At 44.2% G+C, this 27,225-nt stretch overlaps 1 protein-coding gene across 1 annotated transcript in view; it reads left to right on the top strand.

Moving 5' to 3' along the window:
* Window positions 1-27,225, top strand: part of RNF213 (ring finger protein 213) — a 111,167-nt gene that overhangs the window by 35,330 nt on the left and 48,612 nt on the right. Inside the window, exons 13-27 of the mRNA XM_060135564.1 lie at window positions 3,273-3,495; window positions 4,279-4,334; window positions 5,479-5,632; window positions 8,322-8,492; window positions 13,144-13,233; window positions 14,372-14,494; window positions 15,342-15,522; window positions 17,476-17,649; window positions 18,029-18,178; window positions 20,695-21,284; window positions 22,118-22,280; window positions 23,422-23,639; window positions 24,585-24,725; window positions 24,846-25,013; window positions 25,973-27,128. Of these exons, the coding sequence (XP_059991547.1) occupies window positions 3,273-3,495; window positions 4,279-4,334; window positions 5,479-5,632; window positions 8,322-8,492; window positions 13,144-13,233; window positions 14,372-14,494; window positions 15,342-15,522; window positions 17,476-17,649; window positions 18,029-18,178; window positions 20,695-21,284; window positions 22,118-22,280; window positions 23,422-23,639; window positions 24,585-24,725; window positions 24,846-25,013; window positions 25,973-27,128 (3,758 nt within the window). The remainder of the gene's footprint in view (window positions 1-3,272; window positions 3,496-4,278; window positions 4,335-5,478; window positions 5,633-8,321; window positions 8,493-13,143; window positions 13,234-14,371; window positions 14,495-15,341; window positions 15,523-17,475; window positions 17,650-18,028; window positions 18,179-20,694; window positions 21,285-22,117; window positions 22,281-23,421; window positions 23,640-24,584; window positions 24,726-24,845; window positions 25,014-25,972; window positions 27,129-27,225) is intronic.

Below are 27,225 nucleotides of genomic sequence, written 5' to 3'. Positions count from 1 at the left end.
GCTACCACAATGAGAAGCCTGCACACAGCAACGAAGAGTAGCCCCCTCTCCCCACAACTAGAGAAAGCCCGTGCACAGCAATGAAGACCCATCGCAGCCAAAAAATAAATTAAATTAAATTTTTTTTAATTAAATTTTTTAAAAAAAAAGAATTTTAAACAAGCAAGAAATACAAAGAAAAATACAAAAATGGCCTGCAACCCCAGAGCTAATCATTGCTGTTGACACTTTGGCCTGTGTATTTGCAGGGTTTTGTCCAAATGTCGATATGTGGGTGCTTTATATGCTTAAAAATCAACCACAGGGCTTCCCTGGTGGCGCAGTGGTTGAGAGTCCGCCGGCCGATGCAGGGGACACGGGTGCGTGCCCCGGTCCGGGAAGATCCCACATGCTGCGGGGCGGCTGGGCCCGTGAGCCATGGCCACTGAGCCTGCGCATCCAGAGCCTGTGCTCCGCAACGGAGAGGCCACAACAGTGAGAGGCCTGCGTACTGCAAAAAAAAAAAAAAAAAAAAATCAACCACAAAAGATAGATTATATATTTTTCTTACAGTTTTATTGAGATATAATTGACCTATAGCACTGTATAAGTTTAAGGTGTACAGCATAATGATTTGACTTACATCACAAAATGATGACCAACGATAAGTTTAGTGAACATCTATTATTACCTCATAGGTACAAAATTAAAGAAATAGAAAAAAGTTTCTCCCTTGCGATGAGAACTCTTAGGATTTCCTCTCTGAACAGCTTTCATATATAACACAGAGCAGTGTTCATTATATTTATCATGTTGTACGTTATATCCGTAGCATTTATTTATCTTATGTCTGGAAGTTTGCACCTTTTGTCTGGTTTCATGCAATTCCCTCCTGCCCCGCCTCTATGATAGATTATTGATTCTGTTTTATCCTGTTTTCCAACCTTCTTTTTTTCATTTAACAGTATATTGTGAACCATTTTTTTTGCCAGTAAATATATACCTACTTTTGTAATGACTGCTTAGTGTTGCAAATTTGATTTAGCCGGTTCTCTGTACCTGGACGCTTGGATTATTTCTGCACTTTCGCTTTGTAAGCATGCTTTGATGCACTTCTTTGTAATTTTCCCTGTCCAATTATTTCCTCAAGATAAATTCCTGAAAGTAGAATTTCACAGGTCAGAGGCTTTGCACATTGTAGGTGCACATCTTGAGGTAGTGAAGTACTATTTTGAGGCAAGGAAAGATTTCTTAGAGAAGACACAGAAAGCACAATCCATAAAAGAAAAATGGTAAATCAAATTTAAGTACAAAAGCTAAATAAAAAATACAAATTCAGTACAAAAAAATTAATACTAACACTTATTTCCAAGCACAGATAACATCCCCCATTTACTTTGTTTTTTGTCAAAGAAACTATTCCAAGTCTCTCATCTGCCCTCCCCGCCCCTAATCCAATAGGATCTAGCCTATAGGTTTTTAGGGATTGAAATAGTGAGTGAGCTGAATTATTTCTTCTTCACTATTATTGGAACGTTTTGAAATTAAAGCCAAATTAAGATTATTTATATAATTATATATATTTTAAATTGCCCTTCAAGGGGCATTTATCTAGAAGACTGACTATCTAGAAGAAATTTAGCTGGAGAATGACAAACATTAGCATTGGTCTTAAAGATCGTGTCTTTTAGGCAAAAGTGGCCTTTAGTATGTAGTGAAGCTTTATTCATCCATATGTTTCGCGTAGCCTCTGTCGCTTCTGTGTCACTCGGCTGTATTTACTTTCCCATTGTCATCTTTTCGGGTCTCCAGGACAGTGGTACAGAACAGCATAATTTAAAGACCTTCCCCAGACTGGGTTTGCATAGACTGTTTGATCCAGGGCGCTTGCTTATTCACGCATCAACATGCTTAGTTCATAAATTATTGCACCCACAATGGAAAACAGTATCAAAAGTTAAAAAAAGAACTGCCATAGGATTGCCATAGGATTGCCAGCAGTCCTACTTGTGGGTATGTAACCCAAGGAAATGAAATAAGTATCTCAAAGAGATATCTGTACCCCTGTGTTCATTGCAGCATTATTCACAATAGGCAAGATGTGGAAGCAACCTACGTGTCCATCAACAAATGAATAAATAAAGCAGTGGTGTGTATATGTGTGTGTGTGTATACATATATATGATGATATATACTTGTGTATATCATCATATATATGTATATATGACGCAGTATTATTCAGCCACAAAAAAAAGGGAATCCTGCCACTTGCAACACATGGATGGACCTTGAGGGCATTATGCTAAGTGAGATAAGTCAGATAGATAAAGGCAAATACTGTATGATATCACTTATATGTGAAATGTAAAAAAGCCAAACTCACAGAAGCAGAGAGTAGAATGGTGATTACCAGGGGCTGGGAGGTGGGGAAAAGGGGAGATGTTGGTCAGAGTACAAACTTCAGTACTCTGAAGAGAAATTAGTTCTGGGGAGCTAATGTACAGCATGGTAACTATAGTTAATAATACTGTATTGTTTACTTATAGTAAGCTAAGAGAGTAGCAACTTTTAAATGTTTTCACCACAAAAAATGTTTTCACCACAGAAAAGAAATGGTAACTATATGACACAATGGGTGTAGCTATCAAGTAATGCTATGGTGGTAATCATTTTGCAATAAGAAAGAGTATCAAATCAACACATTTAACCTTAACCGTAACACAGCGTCATATGCCAGTTGTATCTCAGTAAAGCTGGAAAGTGCTTAATTTTGGGTGGATTCTTTTACTATTATGATAAAATATACCTAACCTACAATTTACCATTTTAATCATTTTAAGTGTACGGTTCAGTGGCATTAAGTACATTCACATTGTTATGCAACTGTCACCCCCATCCGTCTCCAGAACTTTTCATCTTGTAAAACTGAAACTGTGTCCCCATTAAACAACGACTGTCTACTCCCTCCCTCACTACCAGCCCCTGGCACCCACCACTCTACTGTCTGTCTCTATGAATCTGGCTCCTCTAGGGACCTCACATAAGTGGAATCAGAGTATTTGTCCTTTTGTAAGTGGCTGATTTAACTGAGCATCATGTCCTCAGAGTTCATCCATGTTGCTGAATCCTTAATATATTATTGTTTACTTCTCATTTGATTGAGTTCTTAGCATTTAAATCATTTTTGAAATCAGAACTTTTCAGATCCCTGCTAACATAATTTTAACTAACTTGGTCTGTTTTACTGATCTCACTGTTGCCCTTTTTTTCTGTTCCAATTTTCCCTTATATAGGAAACAATTACTCCAGCTAATGGGAAAGAACAGACATTTGCTAAATGTGGATGAGTATCTGTTCCGATCCTGGTTCAGTTTGCTCCCTCTGAGTAACTTGGTTCATTACATGGAAGACCTCATTGACTACCTGAGTTACTCACCCCCTCGTATCCTGGACTGTCTTCTAGGAACTTGGTACCGGCTTGAAGGACTTGAGGAAATCTCCAACAGAAATTCCCAGGTTTGTTGTCTGGAATCGGCTCTTGAGTCCTTGCTTAGCAAAAGCAGATCAAAACCGAATCAGTCAGAATGTGTGATTCTCCTTTTCTGAAAACCTGACAGGGTAAAGCATTTAGAAAAAAGAGAACCAGGAGGGGTCAATATTTCATAGGGTAAAGGGTTGATTTACTTGAGTTATTCTGTTTCAGTAAATAGAACTCAATAAAACAGTAGCCTTTGGGTATGTGTGATTGTGCAGGGCAGGGCTAGAAGTTATTCTGAGTATTGGTCCACTTCCTAATTGCTCTCTGTCCTTTCCCATTTTGGGGGTGGATAAAATGGTATTATTTTATTTTTAAAAAAATATTTATTTATTTTTGGTTACTTTGGGTCTTAGTTGCGGCATGCAGGATCTTTTGTTGCTGCGTGCGGGCTCTTTGTTGCAGCGCACAGGCTTCTCCCTAGTTGTGGCACGTGAGCTCAGTAGTTGTGGCGTGGGCTTAGTTGCCCTGTGGCATGTGGGATCTTAGTTTCCTAACCAGGGATCGAACCTCCATCCCCTGCATTGGAAGGCGGATTCTTAACTACTGGACCACAAGGGAAGTCCCCAAAACAGTATAATTTTAAATCCTGAGTTTTATTTGTAGAAGGTATAAGATTAGTACTTGAGCCCCTTAAAATTTGTTTATAGAAAGAAAATAATTATTATGCTCTATTTATGTTGGATTTTGGGGGGTCTGTTTTAGCAAAGATGGTGGCATCATGATTAAATCCTCTCTTTTTTTTCTTTTCTTCCCCACCCTAGAGTATTAAGAGTACTTTTGAAATGCTGTTGCACCTCCTGGATATGTTTCGGGAAAAGTAAGTAGAAAAGTAAAGTGTAGTCTCTCTCCTCTTGCACACGGTTATCGCCTACTGATTGGCTGTATCCCATATTTGCTGTCATTAATGGAAGGTCATAAATTAATATATATCCCACTTCTTTTTTCTAGGTATTAATGTAATCATGCTACTTTTTAAAAAAGGGAAACGCATAGAAATCAGCTGCTAAGATTTTGGTTTATTTCCATCTGGTCTTTTTACCTGTGCATTTTTGTCATTTATTTTTAAGTGATCACCATCATATTACATATTCATGCTTGCATCCTGCATTTCGTCAGCATTTAGTCTTCAAATTTTTTTTACAAGTCAGGGAAGTTGAAAATAAAAATCAAAGTTAGCTTTCCGTAATCATCTGAGATTACTTGCTCCTGCAAATTTGTGTGACCTCTGATACCCAGAAGGCACAGTGTACCGAATGCAGAACAATAGAAATGTACCTGTGGGAGAGAAGGTATTTTCCGAGATACTTGGAGCACTGCCAGGATCACCTCATCTGAATTAGTAGGGTGTTCAGGATGGAGGTGGGGGTGTCAGGTCTTCATTAACATCAAGCACCTGGGGCTTCAGGGACCCCACCTAATTCTGTGTATTACAGAATTGACCCAGGTAATTCCTTTCTCATGCTGCCTTCTAAACCCCACTCTGATCAACTCCCTAACTCTCAGCTCTGGTCATGTGTCAACCAGTAAGCAAGTCCACACAGAGCGGGAAGAGATTTCATGCACAGGATATCCCAGGATATATTCTTCTAGCATTTCTTTCTCTTTCTCCCTCCCTGTATCTTCCTGATTTTTTAAAAAATTTATATGGTATTTGAATCTTTGGTAATATGCATCCCTAAGATTTTTTTCAAACAAAGGAATACACTTGGAAATAGTTTAACTTGCTTTTTGTTAAAATAGTTCAGACCATGGAGGCAAACCAAAAGGACTTTGTTTCCTTTTTATCTTAATCCCAAGTTCAAGATAGATGGAAATGTCCTGGATGTTAACCTATATGGGATCAAGTACACGCCTTCCTTGTAGGTGTTTTAAAGGGAAGGAACTCGTCATGGATAAGGGGTACTGTTTTCTCATTCCTCCTAAATTACTTCATTGATTTCTTTCAACTCTTTGTGGGGTAGGATTCTTGAGGAGCCCTTGATACAGTCCTACTTGACTGTGTGCCTGAAACTTCACGAAACTACCTGCAGAATAACAAAAGAATACACGTTTTATGAGATGCCTGCCTTATCTGCTGAGATTGTTTGCAGAATTATTATACTTAAACTTCTAGTGGTAAGTGGAACACGTACACGTAATGTTGTACCCAGGAGAGCTATGGAACCTGAAGCACCCTCAGTTCAAAAAGGAGATAGGCTAATTCTAGGATTGCTGGAATGACACAGAGTGGCTGATTGTGTCATCAGATATTTGTCAGTACCTACTTGATGCCAGGTTTTGTTCTGTGCATCGAGGCTATTTTGGTGAACTAGGGTCTGCGTGCTTGCTCTCCAGGGCTTGCGTTGGAGGGAAGGAGGCAGTGCAGGATCTCAAGTGTAGAGTATCAGCTGTGACTGGGTTAATTCAAGAGCTCTGCAAGTGGCTGGGACTTCAGGCAAGGACCTCCCCACCTAAATGCATATTCATGCCTAGTCTTTCCCACCTGAGCTTTATTCCTGTTCACTGAAACTCAAATACAGTAGCGAGGTCCACACACCTAAGTACCCACCTTAGAGCCTTTCCACACAGGCTCCATCTCCCTCATCAAGCTGTAGGGACATCCCAGAGCTCTGTCCCCCCTCGCTCCACACCTCCCAGAGGTAACCACTCTCCTGATCTCTACCACCACGGATTAGTTTTGCCCATCTTTGAACTCTTTCCTTTTTGTGTCTGGCTTTCTTCACTTGACGTGACATCTCTGAGTTCCATCCATGACGTTGCTTGTTGTGCGCAGCTTATATTTTCCCATTGTTGTGTGATCTTCACCAGCTTGAATTTGAGCTTCCACATGAAGGTGATAGATGATTTCATATTTAGATCAACCAATTATTTGTTAAGCATTTGACACGTCAGAACTGGGACGTTAGTGATATAAAATAATTAAGTATATGTTTTAACTTGTTCCTTTTCGTTTTTCTTCTTTAAAATACCAAGGATACATTTAAAAATAAACATTATTGGTAAGATGATTGCTTTCTCCTGAAGTGGGTATTATTTAAACCATCATAGGCAGGTGCCAACGTCTAGATAAACTGTGTTCAAGAAATTTGAAATTTGTCAGTTACTTAGGGTATATGTCCCTGTAGAAATAACTATCTTAAATGTTGGTTGGGATCTCAGATTAGTGCAATCCACAGTCTGATCCAAATACTCTACCTGTGCCATAAAAGCAGAAAGCTTTGCAGAACTGAAATTAAATAAAACCAAAGTATATGAAGAGTTTTTGCAAAGCTTTTGGTTGCATGCTGACATAAAGGGTTGATAGGATTGATAGGACATCAGATCGAGAAAAACAAGGAGCAAAGCTGAAGGTTCTAGAGTAGATTTTCAGACTTGGGTTATCCACTTACGTCCATCATCTGTGCTGGGTGCAGGGGACACCCAGATGGAGAAGACAGGTCCCTGGCAGCAGGGATGCGTAGGAGGGGGACCATCCTGTGAGCACATAATTGCAGCACAGTGGCTTAATGCTAAGCTGGAGTGTTGATCAGGTGCCCTGGGAACAAAGGGCCTTCGGAGGGGCTGACGTTCCCACAGGGCGAGAGAGCAGCCCGTGCAGTGTCAGGGAGGAGAGGAACATGCTGCTCCGGAGGACCCACAGGTAGCCTAGTGTGGCTGGAGATGGAGCTGAGATCTAGGCAATGCCAGATCACAGATGGCATGCACACCCTGCTAAAGCTTCCAGATTATTCTAGAAGCTGTTGCACCATGCGGGGATGTTCCGCATGGGTCAGCGTGTCCTGCTTTCAGCTCAGAACTGTCGCTGGCCCTTGCCACCCACATCCTGAGTGCTATGCTCCCGTCACACCTGTACCCCAGCCCACCACTCCCATGCTGCCCAGAGCTCCCCGAATCTTTCAGGGAAGAACTGCCCCCACCAGGCTGGGTACAGTACCCTTTATGTGCCTTGAAAATAGCTTGTGCTTTCTCATCTTGGCACTTGCTCTGGTTACTGACCGTGCTGTCAGCTCCTTGGGCAGCTGCCTCGCCACCGTGTCTTTAGCCCTTGGGCCAGGCATCTCTGGAGGGAGGGAGTGACACCAACAGATTCAATTTTGGGGGGTCCTGACACACAATTTGAGGGGCTCAGTTGAAGCAAAAGGAAACACACACAGAACTGGGAGAGACCTCTAAGTGGGGCTGATGGCTGGGCTGTATCTGCTTTGTGGTAAAGGTGCTTCTGGTGAGAAGGAGAGGGAGAGAGGGAGGGAGGCATCCTTGGAGCCCTTGACCCCGGGGAAAAGGGGCTTTTCAGGGAGAGGGAATGAAGGGAGAACCTCAAGGAAAGAGCACCAGTGGTTGGGGACGTGGGTTTACCTCCTGGCCCGCAGACCAAACATGTCACTGAGGAGCAGGGTTTACACTAGCTCGGCTTCTCTGAACTGCTGGAAGCTCTGAGCCCTGGGTGCCTCCTTCGCACCCTGTCCAGAGGAAGCTTGTCAGCTCTTCCTCGGCTCAGAGCCCAGGAAGTCTGTGCATTGGCGAGGCAGAGTTGCCTCTGTTAACAGTTGCCTGGGGTCATTTGTTGGGGCATCCATGCCACTCCTTCTCCTGCCTCGTTCCCCCATGCTGCCCACCCAGAGTGAAGCCAAAATGTTCTGGGGAAATGAAAGTGCTATGAATGCGCAGGCTCTGGCCAGGCCGGTGAGTCTGAGCGCACAGGTGGTGTCGGGCGTGCAGGGGGGAAGGGAGTGGCATCTGGCCGATCCTTTGGGTCCACAGCGGAGGGACAATTAAACTCTCTGTCTCTCACTTGTGGTGACAGGATTCAGCAGGAGGACAGGGAAATGAAACTGGAAAGAAGAATTCAGTAAAAACAGTCTTCCAGGGGACTCTCGCCGCTACAAGATCTTGGCTTCAGAGAATTTTTCAAAAGGGCATATTCCAGACTGAGTATTCGTTTTCTGTCACCTTCACTTACTGCGAGGAGATTGAGGTAAGCCCTGCCGAGTGCAGGGAACCCAGTGGGTCTTGTTTGCAGAATGGGCAGCTGCTCCCCTAACAGGACCCAAGGGCACGGGCACCCTGCTGGGTGGGCCATGGTCCCCACACCGATGGTGAGGCTGCTGAATGGTGAGGACAGACCTTGTTGGGCTGGCGGGGAGGGGCATTCGAGTCTGATCCAGTGCTGAGGTTATGAGTCAGGTTTATGATGTTGAAAGTGGAAGAATAAGATGGAAGCAAGAGCTACTTGAAAGGGAAACTGGGCAGAGTGGCGTCTGAATGTGAGGAAACTGGAAATCAGTTCCAAAATGTTGGGAGGCAGGGAGGGCTTCCAGAAACCGAGGTGTGGACAGAATCTTGTGCCACTGAGGAGGAAGAGGGAGGGCCTAAAGACTGTTGGCTCCAGGACAAAGTTCTAGAAAGTGATATAAGCAAACCAACCAAATGGCCCTCTGACGTCATCAAACCAGACTTCAATAGGCTGTTGCCTTCCAGGGATACTTTAATGGAGTCATTATAAAATCATATAGCTGAGACTGTGCATGAGCAGAGACAAATGACTCTCACTCCATCTCAGACTTCTTCAAACTTATTACCTATCTACACAGAGGGGAGAAGATCATTAATCCAAATACCCAGAGCCCAGAACTCTGACCACTCACCCTCACCGGGACAGAGTCTAAGGTCAAAACAAGGAAAACATACATACATCTTGAACTTGGTTTAGAAGTTTTGCTGTTGGCAGTGGAATGGGTGTAGCAAGTCTGGAGCTATGTTGTGTGTACTCTAAGGCTGAGCAGATGGACACAGGGTTGCTGCTGTTGGAAGCCCAGGTTCTTTCTTACTGGAGGAGGGACGTGTGGACCAGGGGAGAGAGGAGGAGGTCTGTGGTTTGGAAGGAGCTAGAGGTATAGTGTGAACTCATGATTTAAAAAGCAACAACAGGTAAAAGACGTGTACTAATAAAACTATGAGACACTGATGAAAGAAATCAAAAATGACACACACAGATGGAGAAATATACCATGTTTTTGGATTGGAAGAATCAATATTGTGAAAATGACTATACTACCCAAAGCAGTCTACAGATTCAATGCAATCCCTATCAAATTACCAATGGCATTTTTTACAGAACTAGAACAAAAAATCTTAAAATTTGTATGGAGACACAAAAGACCCTGAATAGCCAAATCAATCTTGAGGAAAAAAAAATGGAGCTGGAGGAATCAGACTCCCTGACTTCAAACCATACTACAAAGCTCCAGTAATCAAGACAATATGGTACTGGCACAAAAACAGAAATATAGATCAATGGAACAGGATAGAAAGCCCAGAGATAAACCCATGCAACTATGGTCAACTAATCCATGGCACAGGATGCAAGGATATACAATGGAGAAAAGACAGTCTCTTCAATAAGTGGTGCTGGGAAAACTGGACAGCTACATGTAAAAGAATGAAATTAGAATACTCCCTAACACCATACACAAAAATAAACTCAACATGGATTCGAGACCTAAATGTAAGACTGGACACTATAAAACTCTTAGAGGCAAACATAGGAAGAACACTGTTTGACATAAATCACAGCAAGATCTTTTTTGACCCACCTCCTAGAGTAATGGAAATAAAAACAAAAATAAATAGGACCTAATGAAACTTAAAAGCTTTTGCACAGCAAAGGAAACTATAAACAAGACGAAAAGACAACCCTCAGAATGGGAGAAAATATTTGCAAACGAGTCAATGGACAAAGGATTAATCTCCAAGATACATAAACAGCTCATGCAGCTCAATATTAAAAAAACAAACAACCCAACCAAACAATGGGCAGAAGACCTAAATAGACATTTCTCCAAAGAAGACATATAGATGGCCAAGAAGCACATGAAAAGCTGCTCAACAACACTAATGATTAGAGAAATGCAAATCAAAACTACAATGAGTGTCACCTCACACCAGTTAGAATGGGCATCATCAGAAAATCTACAAACAACAAGTGCTGGAGAGGGTGTGGAGAAAAGGGAACCCTCTTGCACTGTTGGTGGAAATGTAAGTTGATACAACCACTAAGGAGAACAGTATGGATCTTCCTTAAAAAACTAAAAATAGAATTACCATATGACCCAGCAATCCCACTACTGGGCATATACCCAGAGAAAGCCATAATTCAAAAAGACACATGAATCCCAATGCTCATTGCAGCACTAGTTACAATAGCCAGGTCATGGAAGCAACCTAAATGCCCATCGACAGACAAATGGATAAAGAAGATGTGGTACATATATACGATGGAATATTACTCTGCCATAAAAAGGAACGAAATTGGGTCGTTTGTGAAGACATGGATGGACATAGAGGCTGTCATACAGAGTGAAGTAAGTCAGAAAGAGAAAAACAAATATCGTATATTAACACATATATGTGGAATCTAGAAAAATGGTACAGATGAACTGGTTTGCAAGGCAGAAATAGACACAGATGTAGAGAACAAACGTATGGACACCAAGGAGGGAAAGCGGGGGTGGGGTGGTGGTGGTGGTGGGATGAATTGGGAGAGTGGTATTGAGATATATACACTAATATGTATAAAGTAGATAACGAATAAGAACCTGCTGTATAATAAATAAATAGCAACAACAGGGGCTTCCCTGGTAGCACAGTGGTTGGGAGTCCGCCTGCCAATGCAGGGGACACAGGTTCGAGCCCTGGTCCAGGAAGATCCCACATCCGTGAACAGCTGAGCCCCTGCACCACAACTACTGAGCCTGCACTCTAGAGCCCGCGAGCCACACTATTGAAGCCCACGTGTCTAGAGCCCATGCTCCGCAACAAGAGAAGTCACCACAATGAGAAGCTGTGCACTGCAACAAAATGTAGCTCCTGCTCGCCGCAACTAGAGAAAGCCCGTGCACGGCAACGAAGACCCATCGCAGCCAAAAATAAATAAATAAATATTGTAAAAATTAAAAAAATAAAAAGCAACCACAGTTCCTGACTCCATCCACTGAAAGGGCCTCGAGATTGTGACACCGAGGTCCGTGAGCACACCCAGAGCCCTAGTCATGGCTTCTAAATGTCATTTCCCGTGAAAAACAAACCAGAACAACCCCCCCCCAAACCTGTGCTTCTGGAAGGAACAGCAGATTCTAGAGGTGGGGCTGAAGAAGTGAAAGGCAAGCCTGAAACACCTTGTATTGCCAGAAAGTAGAAGTGCTTGAAGTCTAGTGGTGACATGTCACAAGGAGGCAGGACTAGATCCAAGGTGATATCCTAGGTTAGATCCTGGATGGTAAAAGGATGTTCATGGGAAAAAAGTGGTGAAATCCAAATAAAGCCAGTGGTTTTGTTCGTGGTAATCTAGCAATGCTAATTACTTAGCTTTGACAACTGTACTATGGCTACGTAACGTGTTAGCACTCGGGGAAATTGGGCTGAGAGTATCTGGAACTCTCCATACTATCTCTGCAGTATTTCCGTACATCTAAAATTATTACATTTTTAAAAAAAGGAGACAGAAGCTAGCTTGCAGGGGTTCCCACTATCCAAATCTGAGGCAATTGGAGTATCACAATGAGTAATGACCAGAAGAGGATTATCATATTAGAGATTATCGTATTAGGTGGAGTAAATCAGACAGAGAAAGACAAATACCATATGCTGTCACTTACATGTGGGATCTAAAATACAACACAAATGAACTTATTTACTAAACAGAGACAGACTCACAGACGTAGAGAACAGACTTGTGGTTACCAAAAGGGAAAGGGGGTCTGGGAGGGATAAATTAGGAGTTTGGGATTAACAGATACAAACTACTAATATATAAAATAGGTAAACAAGGCCCAACTGTATAGCACAGGGAACTATATTCAATATCCTGTAGTAAACCATAATGGAAAAGAAAAAAACTTTGTCATCATCATAACAGAAAGGAAAACAGAAAAGGCCAGAGAACTCTTCTAGAAAAGAGACATGGTAACTAAATGCAGTGTTTGTCCGTCAGTTGGATCCATGACCCAAACAGTCAGGAAGGACACCTGTGGACAATGAGAGAAATGTGGACATGGACCCTTCCTCGAGAAAGGTCACACCCACGTGAACTGGCCTCAGCATGACACCTGTACTACCATGTGTAGCAGAAGGGACATGGTGTTGGGGATGCCTGCCCAGGACTTATGGGCCAAGGGACATGACGTCTGCAACTTCCTTCCGATGGTTCAGCAGAGAAAATGCCTATTTCTAGAGAGACTAAAGGGAGCACAAAAGAGAAAGAGAGAAAGCAGTCGCTTTAAACACTGGGGAGCCTAGCTGAAGGTATATGAGTGTCCTTGTGCTGTCATTGCAACTTTCTGTTAAGTTTGAAACTTTTTGAAATAAAACAATGGAGGGAAATCCTTTCAGGTTAAAAACCAGTTACACAGTGGAAGAGACCGTAGAGATGACCTGTCCCAGTCAGGACCCTTCGTTTTATAAGGCTAAGGTGGGTTGCCCTGACACACCAGTGACACAGCAGACCATTGACAAAGATGAGTCAGAACCCAGGTGTCTTTGAAGCGCTGTGCATAATCATCTTCCTTCATAGAATTCCACTGTGGCATCTAGGTGTCCTAGTGGCTGTCCCTTACATGTGGGTTTTGCAGGTCTGGAGGCGACTGGTGGAAATAAACTTCCCTGCAGAGCATGGCTGGAAGGAATCCTTGCTGGGGGACATGGAAGGGAGGCTCAAACAGGTACTGAAAGTCGGGGGATGTTCTTTTTGGAAGTCGGTAAAACCAGACCGTGAGAAGCAACCAAGACACGTGATGACTGCATTTGAAGGGACAGGGCATGGGGTTCATATGACTCTGTCATATGATTTCTGATTCAGCCTTAATAGTTTGACTGCAGATGGTATTCCAGAGAAGAATAAGGGCACAAGGTCTGGGCACCAGGGGAACCCTCAGCATGCATGGGGTTCTAATTGGCACTAACCCTATATGCTGTGGCTCTAAGTGGCCTGTTGGTGACAAGAGCCTTATTAAACCCAGTGACAAGTGGGGACAACACAAAATTGCTCCCCATTTTTAATTAAGGCCTGTGACCCTAGAAAATTCGGGTTTTAAAAACGGGATATGAGGGTTTTCTACGTAACTGTTAAATGGATCTTCTTAGGAAAAGAGAAGCAAAGAAGAAACCTTTTTTAATTAATTAATTTAAAAAATTTATATTTTTGTTATACATTTATTTTATTTATTTTTGGCTGCGTTGGGTCTTCATTGCTGCGCAGGCCTTCTCTAGTTGCGGCGAGCGGGGACTACTCTTCGTTGCAATGTGCGAGCTTCTTATTGCGGTGGCTTCTCTTGTTGCAGAGCACAGCCTCTAAGCGTGCAGGCTTCAGTAGTTGTGGCACGCAGGCTCGGTAGATGTGGCACGCAGGCTCACTAGATGTGGCTTGCAAGATCTAGAGCGCAGGCTCAGTAGTTGTGGTGCATGGGCTCAGTTGCTCCGCGGCATGTGGGAATCTTCCCGGACCAGAGCTTGAATCCATGTCCCCCGTACTGGCAGGCAGATTGACAGCCACTGCGCCACCAGGGAAGCCCTTTTTTTTTTTTTTTTTTTAAATTTACCTGCTTTTGCAAGCTGCTGAGCCGGATGCTTTTTCTGCAAAGTGGGAATTTTAGCCTTCTTGGTCTTGTTTGAATTTTTGCCTTGTTGGTCTAATGGTTAGAGGCAGGCAGGACATGCTTAGCATGGGATGGGAAGAAGGTCAAAATAATGGGGAGCTGACACAGTAGTAGGAAAGTGAAAATTACTAGGGTGTTTTCATTCCATAGTGTCTGAGAGTGCAGCACCCCAAACCTATAACACCCTCATCTTCCCGTCTTGCAGGAGAAGCCTCTCTCCCAGATCTCTGCCTTCTGTAGCACTAACTGGGATGCTGCAGGTGCAGAAGACAGTGTGTCGAAACGCTTTGAGATGTGTGCCATTGAAGCCGTGAGCTCGATCTGCCAGGTGAACAACCTTTCCCACTCAAGAATTGCGTTTGGGTTCACACCTGCCTTCTGTCTTCATCAACTAAAGGCTATTAAGTGCCGCTGGTTCTGAGACCCTGCACCAATGCAAAGAATGGGCTCTGGGCATCCCCCTCCCCAGCCTGAAATCCAGTACCCTGTACCCACTCCTTGAAATGCCACTCAGCTTCCTGCTACTGCATGGTATCATAGCAGTTCACGGGTGACCTCCAGAAATCTCACAGGCTGCTCCTAAATGCCCCATTATTATCATTGCCACCTACCCAGCCTTTGTTTTATTGCTTGCTAATAACACTTGCTTAGCATGCAGTAGAAGACCCCAAAGGTTAGCAAAGCATTATGGAAGAAAAATGTATGAAGTTGAAAAGATTTTATCAATTCACTTAGAAAGAGAATTAAAATTTATGTGTTGTTTGTAGGTAGCTTTACAAGAATTACAGTTAGGAATACAAAGGATACCAGTATTAATGGTTTACTTGTATTATGTTTGATGTTTTTCATAATGTGAAAGTCCCAGGAAAAATGTAGAAACTGGCATTGAGCCAGAGGAAAGAGGGGTGACTTGTGGGTTGTGTCTGTATCTGTCTGTCGGTACCTGTTTCCGCATCCCCAGTATTCATCACTTACGGAGACAGTGCACAGGAAAATGGAAGTGCCCTAAGAAAAGTTAAGCATTTTATTTATAATTGGTTTTTTTGAGGCTTTGTAAAACTAGTTATGAGGGATTTCTGAAATGCTGTTGGGTGGGTAATTTACTTCTGTTATTCAAAAACAAACCAACCAGAAAAACCTTCTAAATATCCCTCTCTTTATTCATTTTCTTGTAGTCTCAGACCAGTATCCTTGAGAAAATCTCTTATAACGACTTGAGGAAATGTGGCACCCTTGTGTCTGCTGTGATCACTAAGTCCTGGCCGAGAAGTAGAGGGGAATTTGTAGATGACTTAGGTGAGGTTTTGAATCACCTGCTCACTTGGCCAGAAGTCAATCATCTCCTCAAGTTGTATGGTATGTTCACAGAGGGTGCTGGGAACATGTGCTCTGTCCAGTGGTGCCTCCTGACCCAAGGGTAGGGCAGAGTATTTGACCTGTGAGTCAGTTCGAATGGGTTGATGTTTGCCAAAAGAAGCAGCCTGGATGGAAGGACCCAGGAAGGTTCATAGTATCTTGTATTGTAATTGAGAGCTAACGCTGAAATCCACCATTCATAGAATAGCTGCTGAACACCAGCTACCATGCTGATGTCTTATACCTGAAGTGGTCCTGAGGCTCCTCAGACAAAGAAACTGAGGTGGAAAATGTAATGGGACTTACCCAAGGTCTTGCCAAGAATAAGTGTTAAGAACTGAAATCAAAACCCAAGTGTGTCTGAGTCTAAAACCCTCTCTTTGTTTTTCTGAGATCCATATAAATGTCCGATCCAATACTGGTGACCTTAGCAAAAACTAAGTACTGCCTGATTTTTCCACCCGTACATTCCATGACCCAAGCGTTTGTGACCAAAGAGGGAGAGATGTGTATTTCCCTAAAAACATTATATTCAGGTTTATGTGTGAGTCGTTAGATTCAGATCTAGTGGAAAAGCACCACAGTTAGATTATTTTGCGTCTCAGTTTCATCAAATTACTGGGACAGCCTTAAAACAAAAAGCTAAGTTTCTTCAATGGCAGGGTTGTTGTAGCGATAAAATAAGAAGATTGATGTGGAATTCCTATGTAATGATTAAAAACTACTCATTTGAAAATATTACATTTGTGTCTTTTAAATTAATAGACCTTATATTTTAGAGCAGTTTAAGTTGATAGAAAAATTGAGCAGAAAGTACAGAGATTTCCCATATTTAGCCCCTCCACACACACAGTTTCCTCTATTATTAATGTCTTGCTTCAGTGTGGTACAGTTGTTATAACTGATGAGCCAGTACTGATATGTTATTAATAACTAAAGACCAATGTTTACATTGGGTTTACTCTGGTACTTTCTGCGGGTTTTGACAAATGTTTAATGATGTGCATCCACTATTACCGTATCATACCGAATAGTTTCACTGCCCTAAAACCTTGTGTTCCACCTGTTCATCCCTCCCCTCTCCCCTCTTCTACAGTTGTGCCTTTTGCAGAAAGTGATATGGTTGGAATCACACACTCTGTAACCTTTTCAGATTGGCTTCTTCATTTAGCAACATGCATTGAAGGTTCCTTTTCATACCTCACTTCTTTTTACCACTGAATAATGTTCCATTATGTGAATGGACCACAGTTTGTCCATTCACCTACTGAAGAACATCTTGGATACTTCCAAGATTTTGCAATTGTGAATAAAGCTGCTTTATTTGCTTTTAATGGCATGACCCAACTGTATGACCCTAGTATGACTGGGAGAGAAACCTTCTGGTGGTTAAGTATGTTTGAAAATTTTGCCCTCTAAATTGATCCTAAAATTCACATTCAACATTTTGCAAGATAGCCAAGATGTGTAGAGTATAGCCATTACACTGATGTTTATCTTGTTTCCATGTGCTGTGATGATGCCTCCTTAAGACCACGTAGATAACCCTCACGGGGTGTCAGTGCATCCCTAGTGCAGTTTATTTTTCTCTAAGCGTTCTCAAGATGGGAGATTTTAAAGGCGGTGATGTCTAGTTTAAGAAAGATATTCAGTATACTGAAGAGGGCACAGGTTTAAAATAACTGAGAAATGTGGTTCTCCTGGCTGACTTTGGTCATTTGAGGAATCGTCTTCATGAAGAAGGAAGTCCTTTGGGAGATGAATTTGGGTGAGATATAAACCTCCTGGGCAAAGCAGAATCGAGGGATGTGAGAAGCACATCTGGAAACACGGAATGACTCTGCTTTATTGTATGGAAGTTGGGTCAGAGCAATGAGGAGGTTACTGGGAATTCAATAACGTGGGAAGGAAGTGGGATGCCCACCGTTTTAACTCTGTTCTTAACTTGATCAGGAACCAATGAGAAAATATTAGAAAATATTACCGATGAAGGGAAGAAGTTGATGGCCACTGCTGACTCTGTGTTCAGAAAAGTTACTAATGACCTCATCAGTGGAGCGATTTTAGTTGGACAACTGGAACTGATCATAAAACACACCAATCAGTTCCTTGACATCTGGCAGTTAAGTAAGTTGAGATGTGGACTTCAGGCTCATGAGGGGTTAGACGGTAAGAAGCGTCTGTGTTTGCCTGTGTGTCTTGTAGAGGGGCGATCTTTGTCGTCTTTATGATTAGTGGCTTTTCTCGCCAGGAAGTTGACAGGCGATGGCTTCTAATCCTTAGGAAAATAATGGGAAAGTGATAAAATACTGACTGTGTCAGAGCACTGGCTGTTTTTATTCCATGCTGCTGACACGGGGACATCTTGGAGTGGCCCTGCACGCAGCCCCCTGCGTCACCCTCCACATAGCTCAGCACGTGGGGCATGTTCATGTGGGTGGAAGAAATGTCTTGCCACAAGCGAATGTTTGTGTGTTCTACTGGTTTCCTTTTCTTTTTTTTTCAGGGAGTACAAGTCTTCCAGCCCATGAGAAAAGACACGCTATGAAGGAAGTGCTGAGTCTCAGAAAGAATGAACTAGTCACTCTAAAGAATGAGAAAACATATGTTGACTCTCTCCTGAAGTTGTATGGGAGGGTAAAAGACCTGATTAAAGGTGATATTCTTAAGCATTAAAATAAACAAAATTGAGGGGTCCCCAGGGGAGAATGGTCAAAAGAGAATATGATAAAAATGTATCACGGTAGCAGCCTTTTATCTTGGACGGGAGCCTTTTTTAAATGTGTTAATTTTTAACAAAGTTAAAATTTTTTTGGCGATTACTGCCATATCTCTAAATAGCATGCTTAAATATCTCCTTGATTTTTCAGGTTTAAGCATTATCCATGTTAAATGTTAAATCTCCTTATTTTTCCAATTTCTGCCTTACACACATAACCTTTCCAACCTCCCTTTCCTCCAATTTTATCATAATTTTAATTAGATCAGTCCTCAGGGTTTAAATAGTCACGACTGTGTAAATGCACTGTTCATACCTGAGCCATGAAACATACCATGATTCTCCTCCATTTCTTGTGCAAACTGTTTTCTCTAGATTTAAAATTCTTGTCTTGTCCTATGCTTTGTTTTCAATGTATTTGTTTTTAAATTCAATCCCAGACTCTTTACCAACCATTTGAATTTCCTCACAAGGCAATCAGTTTGACTTTTCAGAAGGACTCTCCCCAAACTGGAGGGATGCAGTCCTAGGGATGTCCTGCTTCTGTCCTCGGCTGGATCTGTGTCCTGGGTCCCATGGCTCCCTGCTTTCACTCCTGTGTTTTAGTGAAACACACCCTCTGGTCCCTCCTGAGAAGGGGGCACAGGAGTCGTTGCCTGTCTGAAAATGTCTGCCCGTACATGAGATCTGTTGTTTGGTGCAGAGGTACAGACTGGAAACGTTTTCCTTCAGGATTTGGGATTTGTGGCTCCATGGTCTCTGCAGGGTCGCTGTTGAGAGTCAGATGTGATTCTTATCCTTCGTGGATGACATATTTTCTCTCTCAGGAAGCTCTTGATATCTTTTTGTCCCCCTTATTCTGAAATTTCCTAATGATGTGCCTTGGAATGGGTCTGTTTCCCATCTGTTGTACTGGGAATAATTAAGTGGGTCTTTCTAATCTGGAAATCCAAGTCCTTGAGTTCTGGGGAAACTTCTTGTGTTAGTTAAGTGGTTACTTTTTCTCTTGCTGGAATTCACAGTTGGATGTGTGATCTCCTGGAATGGTCATCTGACTTCCATACATTTTCTCTCCTATTTTCCATCTCTTTGTGTTTTGTTCTGCTTTCTGAGCAGTTTCCTTAATTTGACCTTCTAACGTTTCCAGTAAATTTTTAAATTTCTCTTCTTATGTATTTAATTTATAAGAACTCTTTTTTTCCTCTGAGTGATCCTTTTTCTCTGCTATCCTGTTCTTGTTCATGGTTGCAGTATCATATCTTTCTGAGATTATTGATATTTTTGATTTAGAGGTTTTCTTTTTCTTTATCTTGAATAGTTTCCTATTTCCTCCGAGTTGCTTTTATCTCTTGGTATGTTTTAATGTCTATTTTTCATGTTAAAGACTTTCCCCATCTGTCTAGAAATGCTTGTTTATCTGTTTATATTAAGAGAGGTGCCTAACATGCTAATGGAGGATTCTGAGGGTGGCGTGGCTAGGCTTTGAAATAGCCTGTATCTTTAGCTCCTCTCTCTTGGGCTGCTTAGATTGCCAGTCTCTTGCTTGGAAGGTATAGGCCCCGCTGCCAGGTTTCTGGGAGTCAAGAGAGAAATGAGGTCTGGAGGGTTCTCAGCATCCAATATGCACATCTAGTCTTACTGCCTTCCTTCTTCCTGTATCCTCTCTTCTCCTTTCTTCTTAAATTTAATGGTACGTACCGTCTGTTAGCTTCCTGACAAAGCATACGTGCCTGGAAATGCCTTTATTCTGCCATATAGCTGAGACCCCCAATCCAGAGAGCCCTCCGTGTTATCCTGTCTAAAATATAAACCGCCCATTGCTTGCCAGGGTGGAGGAGGTGCCATCAACCTGCCGTATGGAACGGGTGGGGATGAAAATGAGGCTATTTGATGACTTCTTAAGCAGACTTTCAGCCCAGTCCTCCTTATTTTATCACCACCTCCCAAATTTCAGTTACCTGTGCAGCCAGTGTCTGTACATTGGGGGAAGTCTGTGACACCAGACACGTGGCAGACTCAGGTTTCCCCACCATGGGCTAGGACCCCACGTTCTGAGGCTTAAGACGTCATTTACCCCCTAGCACATCTGCTTTTCAAGTTCCAAAATTTTGTTGCTGTGATCTCCTTTTCTGTCCTTCCCAGCCCTGTTGCTTTATGGCTTTTGAACAACAATCTCTTTTCTATCATTGGAACAGAATATGGGGAGGGAGTGGAAGCATGTGCAGATGTCAGACTGTCATCTTCTCCCAGAAGTTGCAAAGCTTTCTTTGTCATGAAAATTGACGAGCTAGGTGAGGGTGGAGACTTAGGGATTCTTACTGAGAACAATGCCAGCAAGTGTGTTCACTTGCATTTCCTTAAGAGCAGCGAGGGGAGTAAAAACTGGGAAAGTAAAATGAAATGATATCATGAATAGAGGTTTCACTTTTGACATTCTCTTATGGTTTCAAAAGTGGATTTTGGAGAGATTGCTGAAAGACATTCGGAAGACCTCAGCGGGAAAAGATTAAACCAAGTCGTGATGGTGAACTTGTCAGCCACCTCCCTCGACTCAACGTGGACAACACATTACAACCTGAGCCCTGCAGTCCAAGAAATGGCCAGAAATGCAGACTTGCTGAAGGACAGCCACGTCTTCCAGGTCTTCTGGACAGAAGCCGCCCAGGAGCTGAGTGAGCCAGAGGAGGAGCTGGAAAGGAAACTATTCCACCCTGAAGAGATGTATCAATGTTTATATGGCCCTTGTTTCAAAAGGTTTACGAAACTGTATCAGGATCTGAAGTCAGGGGAAGTCACCTTTGGGGAAATCGATGACATCTTCAAAAACTTTGTGAATAAATACAGCGACCTAACTAAAGACCTCCAGACCATGTGTGCTCTGTACCCCAGTGACCAAAAAGATTGGATCAAGGAGCGAGTCCGGCAGATCGAGGAATACCATCACCTGCATCAGGCTGTCGACTCAGCCAAGGTCATCTTGAAGGTCAAAGAGAATTTGGCCCTGACCGGCGACTTTGGTGTTCTCCACATCTTACTAAGCTTTGTAAGTTATTTACTGGGGACTACTGGGGGTGGGGGTGGCGGGGATGCCGCTCTCGAGCTCTTAAAAACTGGGCAAGATGATTCCGCAGCTTCCTTCAACGTTATTTGTATTTTATTCGATGCCTGCATATGCCAAGGGCTTCGTTCTTACCTTTGTTTACCAACAGTGCGACTGTTTTGGCTAGTGAGGGTTTCCTTGGATCGGCAGGAGGATCGTGAATTTAGGAAAAGGCAATGATCCTCTTTTAGTCATCAGGTATTTGTAAAGAGTCACCTGAGCTCTTTAGGTTCTAAAAGCCATTTGTTTTGTCAGCTCTGCACATCTAGTGCTTACCTGGGAGCGGCACGTGGTACATTATCTGTTACAGTTAAGAAGTGAGTCTTCTGCTTTCTGATTTTTTTAGGTGAGCATTTATAAGGTATATGGTGACCTATATTATTGTATAGACAGGTATGATGGGGACTGGCACATGTAAGCTTGAAGCCCAGCAGCGTGTTTTTGAGTAGGTCACTGTCCTGGTCCTTCTATTCTTTACCTAGAAAATAGAAAAAATTACAAGGTGCACCTGGCAGGGTTCTTGTGTAGGTTTGCTTAGCAGAATGCCAGGTGCGGAGGAACTGTAGTTACTATGGATCGAGGCGGGACAGAAGAGCGGCTACAGTGTCCAATCTGGGATAAGAGCTTTATGCACCTGCCAATCCTGGAAGCTTGGTGGGAAGGACTGTTGGGACGGTCAACATTGTTGTTTTGGGGGGTCCAGGAGCCAGTTCCAGTGCACATACAACCTTCTCTTGCAGACTCTCTTTGACAACTTGCTTTGATGACTTTTTTAGACTGTCTTGGACAACTTTCGCCATGAAAAACTGGACCGGATCAACCAGCAGCTTATCCGTGCCAAAAAGCTGCTGCAGGACGTCAATGAGACCCGGTGTCAGTGTCTGAAGGAGCTGTCCCGGAGGAAGGAGTTCATCAGCTGGGTCCGGGAGGCTCTCGGAGGTACAGTCCATCACTGTGGTGGCCGGAAGTCTGGAGCATGTTTAGATGGTTCATAGGGTGGTCTTCCTAAACGTGTGGGCAGCCCCTCCCCTTGATCATGTTCTGAGTAAAGGACCATGAGATGCCATCTGCATTTTTTAAATTAAAACATTTTAATTGAAATGTATTTGCCAGGTAGCATTGTGTAAAGTTAGGGTGTATGGCACATTGATTTGATACATTTATATCTTGTAATATGATTGCCATTGTAACAATAATTAGCCCCACTATCACGTCCTATAATTCTCCTTTCATCTTAGTGATTGTAATAATTAAGTCTAGTCTCTTAGCAAGTTTTCATCTGTATTCTTTGGTAAATGTGCAGGGTGTGCCTCGTTGATTGTAGGTAGCATTTATTTCAGGACAGTATAGCTCATTTTCTGGTGTAAAAACTATTTCCTTGGCTACTTTTTTTCCCTCTTACTCTGGATGCTTGCTGTGAACAGCAAGGGATCATTTTCTTTAAAATTGTGTCCCTTTAGCTTTTTCCTCCAGTTGATTTTTACTAGAAGCCAAGGCGAACTTGTCTTGGCTTAATCACCTCTTCCTGTCGTTGTGCAAGGGCTTGGCAGTCTTTTTAACTCTGTGGCTTTGGTGACTTTAGCAGAATTAATTCATGGAGGGGAGATGGAGCCAGGGAAGAGGGAAGGTGGACAGCCCTGGTGTGCAGAGACAGGGGAGGGGCCGCCTGCTCAGCTCATCACAGACTCGCTGCTTTCAGCTATGGGCTCCTCGGGCCACAGTGATGCACAGATTTTGATTAGTGAGCAGCCATTTTTTATAGATAACTGTCAACATGTTACTGTTTTTTTCGTAACGGAATGGCAATATTGTGTGATCATATGAAGTAAGGTACACAAAAGCCCCATGCAATGCCTGGACATTGATGCTGTTCAGTAAGGTCAGGTATTGGTCAGCAGTATCAACATAAATGGCAAGAAAGAAAAAAATGCCCCAGGTTCTTATCGAAAGCAAAAAGTGGATAAAACCCCTAAAAATCCACTGAATATCCATTTATAGCTTCAGTAAGGACCATTGTCGCGGATTTGAGGCTCATGTCATCACGGGGTAGCCCTGCACTCACCTGCCTCTCCCTCCCCAGGCATCACTGAGCTGAAGGTGTTCGTGGACTTGGCCTCCATCTCTGCGGGGGAGAATGACATCGACGTGGATCGGGTGGCTTGCTTCCACGATGCTGTGCAGGGCTTTGCACCCCTGCTGTATGAGCTGGACACGAGTGCGGGTTTCGATGAATTCATGCAACACCTGAAAGAGCTGTGGAAGGCTCTGGATAATGACCACCACCTGCCCCAAAAACTGGTGAGTCTTATTTCTGGCTCCAAAATAGATAAGTGTAATAAAGCATCGCTTAGAAACACTAGGGGCAGGACTGCAAACTATTGCACTCTCACATGGCAGGTTTTTAATGCAGTCATTTAAAAGGATGTTTAAAAACAGTTTCTTCCTATATGGAAATGCTTTCTCTGTCTTATTATGTTAGAAAATTGGATACAAAACTGCATGTAAATTAGAGTGATTTCTACTATGCGAAAAGAATGGGAAAAATAGACTGAAATATGTTAAAATGTTACCAGTGGTTTTCTCTTAATGGTGGTAATTGTTACTTAATTCTCTATACTTTTTGGTATTTTCCATACTTTCCGCAATTGGTACAGATTCAGTTTTAATCAGAAAAAATAAACATTTCACTGTAAGTTAAACCATCTGCACAGGGCCCAAGCAGGCCCATAGTATTGGGTTGGCCAAAAAGTTCATTCAGGTTTTTCTGTAAGATGTTCGGAAAAACCCGAACGAACTGTTTGGCCAACCCAGTACATAGCTTGTGTAACAGGGTGGCTGGAGCCCCACAGGGGATGGGGGAGGAAAAGAGGAATGGAAGGAGCAGCAGAGCTCACAGCCTTGTTATAGCCAGCATTATCCCCAGCTGGGGGCCCGGCAGAACGCTGCCTTCTCACAGAGAGCTGGGTTCATGCCTGTCCCTCCCCATCCATGTATCCAGGGCACCGGGTGAGAACACAGGGGAGCAGCCCATTGCAGCAACACCTCCTGACAAGTGTCCCAAGAGGGAGAGCCAAAGCCCGTGGCAGTGGTGGGCAGCGGGTGAGGGAGGCCCCCCCTGTGGGTGATGGCACGCTGAGCCAGAGAAGGGGAGGAGGAGTTTGCCCCTGGAAGGCAGAGGTGGAGAGAGTGGCAGGAAGAAGATCACCTGTAAGCTGCGGCCCATTTTCTCTCCTGTCCCAACAGTGTGACTCTGCCCGGAACCTGGAGTGGCTGAAGACAGTGAAGGAGAGTCACGGGTCTGTGGAGCTCTCATCCCTGTCCCTGGCGACAGCAATCAACAGCAGAGGCATCTATGTGATCAAGGCTCCCGCGGATGGCCAAAAGGTGAGCATCACATCCCAGGCACAGCTGCAGGTGGCTCTTACAGGTTACTGTCCTCAGGGGCGGGGGTGGGGGGGGTCTCTGCCTCTCAAAAATGACCTCTGATTGTGTACTGTTCCACAGATTTCCCCAGACACAGTTCTACACTTAATCCTTCCTGAGGGCCACGGAGGCCACGAGGAGGTGCGAGACTACTCTTTAGAAGAGCTGAAGGAGCTTTTGAACAAATTGATGCTGATGTCTGGCAAGAAAGATCACAACAATGTTGAAGTCGTAGAGGTATTTTCTGAGGTAAGGGTTTGTATCTATGTTGGAGCAGGTATCCTATTCCCATCTGTTTGGGCTGAGGACTCTCACCGCTGAGGTGCCTGGGAAAGTCAGAAGAGTTTGAGTTTGTATTTATTTGTTTATTTTTAAATTTTATTTATTTTATTTATTTATTTTTGGCTGTGTTGGGTCTTCGTTGCTGCACGCAGGCTTTCTCTAGTTGCGGTGAGCGGGGGCAACTCTTCGTTGAGGTGCGCGGGCTTCTCATTGCGGTGGCTTCTCTTGTTACAGAGCACAGGCTCTAGGCGCACAGGCTTCAGTAGTTCTGGCTCACAGGCTCTAGAACGCAGGCTTAGTAGTTGTGGTGCACGGGCTTAGTTGCTCCGCGGCATGTGGGATCTTCCCGGACCAGGGCTCGAACCCATGCCCCCTGCACTGGCAGGCAGATTCTTAACCACTGCGCCACCAGGGAAGCCCTGAGCTTGTATTTAATTCATAGGAATCACTCTGCTCTTAAACCCATGGAGAGTGGAGCCAGTGGGTCTGCAGAATGCATGTATTCAGAAATCATGACCCAAAGAGATGTTGATTTACTCTGTAAATCAGCAAGCATCCCCAAGTACTTAACGATGTACATGGACATCCTTCATCAACATCTGAAGTAATCGTGATGAGAAAGGCATGTCGATTTATGTCATGGTCTCTCCTTTTGATTATGAGTTTTGTCCTTAAAGTTCATTTGTATTTTATAAATGGTTTCCTTTATCTTTACAACGTATTGCTTCCTAAAGAAGAGACTGTGGAAATGAGGAAGGAAGGCCTTCTGTGATCAGTCTCATGCTCGATATCACACAGTGAACCATGGAGAAAACACGAACCCCAGCCCTTCAAATTATCAATCTGTTTGTGTTATTCTAGACTGTTGTGTCCTTCTCTCTGCGGTCAGCTCTGTGACGTCTGCCTCCTGCTTCCATTTGCAACAGGTGTTTTGCAATGTGCAGAGGCTTGTCCAGTCCTTTATAAACCTGTACTCTGCCGGAAATATGCTGTTCAGGACCTGGATGGCCGAGGTGTACTGCTCCCCCCGGAAGGGTGCCTCCATCCGGATGGACTTCGGTCTGCAGCTCGTGCGCCAGCTCGTGGAGAGCGGGCCAGTCGCTGAGCTGCTCGAGACCCTCTGCCGGCAGATGGAGGACTTCCTGGACCAGTGGGAGAGATTCGTGGCAGAGAAGCGAGCTGAGCACTTTTACCTCAACTACTATACTGCCGAGCAGCTGGTTTACCTGGGCTCGGAACTCAGGAAGCAGGTGCCCAGCAGTGCCGCCCTCACCATGCTCTCCTTCATCAAAGGCAACTGCACCCCAAGGGACGTCTCGGAGGCCTGCCGGGGGCCCGATGGCAGGGCCATCACACACCAGGAGAGTACAGTGGTTGAAGAATTGCCACTGTTGCTCTTCTCTGAGTCCAGACTGGTGGACAAGCTGAGGGTCATCATGAAGCACTCGATGATGTGCATGAGTGTCTTCCTGCCTCACTGCCTGGACCTGGAGGCCCTTGGCCACTGTCTGGCTCGCCTGGCGAGGATGGCTGGGCCCCCTGTGCAGCGGGAGCTCCCCAGAGGCCTGCAGGACGGCCAGCCGAATCTCGTCGTCTGTGGCCACTCTGAGGTGCTGCCAGCCGCCCTGGCCATCTACATGCAGACCCCGAACCAGCCCCTGCCCACCTACGACGAGGTGCTGCTCTGCACCCCAGAGACCACATTCGAGGAGGTGGCGCTGCTCCTGCGTCGCTGCCTGACCCCGGGCTCCCAGGGACTCAGGGTCTACAGCCTGCTGTACGCAGACCAGCTGAGCTACGAGGTGGCCTGCCGGGCGGAGGAGCTCTTCCTGAGGCTGTGCATGCAGCGCCACCAGGAGCACTACCGGCTCGTGATGGTCTGTGACCATGAGCGAGAGCACTGCTACCTCCCCTCAGCCTTCAGCCAGCACAAGGTTCTCATCACCCCCCAGGCGCCCCTCAAGGACATCCAGGCCTACCTGGCTCACCACTTCCGGGTCCCGGAACAGACCCCGTCAGCCGCTGCCACGTTCCGGGACCACATGTGTGTTGGGATCGTGGCCTCGGAGAGAGCGGGTGTCGGTAATGATGGCTGCTGGGTCCCTGAGTCCCAGGGACCACCTGATGGCCCTTCCCTGTCCAATGGGGTGGGGGGTGAGCTCAGATGAGCCCTTTTGCA

This window comes from Lagenorhynchus albirostris, chromosome 20, assembly GCF_949774975.1.
Source record: "Lagenorhynchus albirostris chromosome 20, mLagAlb1.1, whole genome shotgun sequence".
Classification (NCBI taxonomy): Eukaryota; Metazoa; Chordata; class Mammalia; order Artiodactyla; family Delphinidae; genus Lagenorhynchus; species Lagenorhynchus albirostris.
The sequence above is the reverse complement of the archived record's forward strand: the minus strand, read 5'-3'. Positions and strand labels throughout refer to the sequence as shown.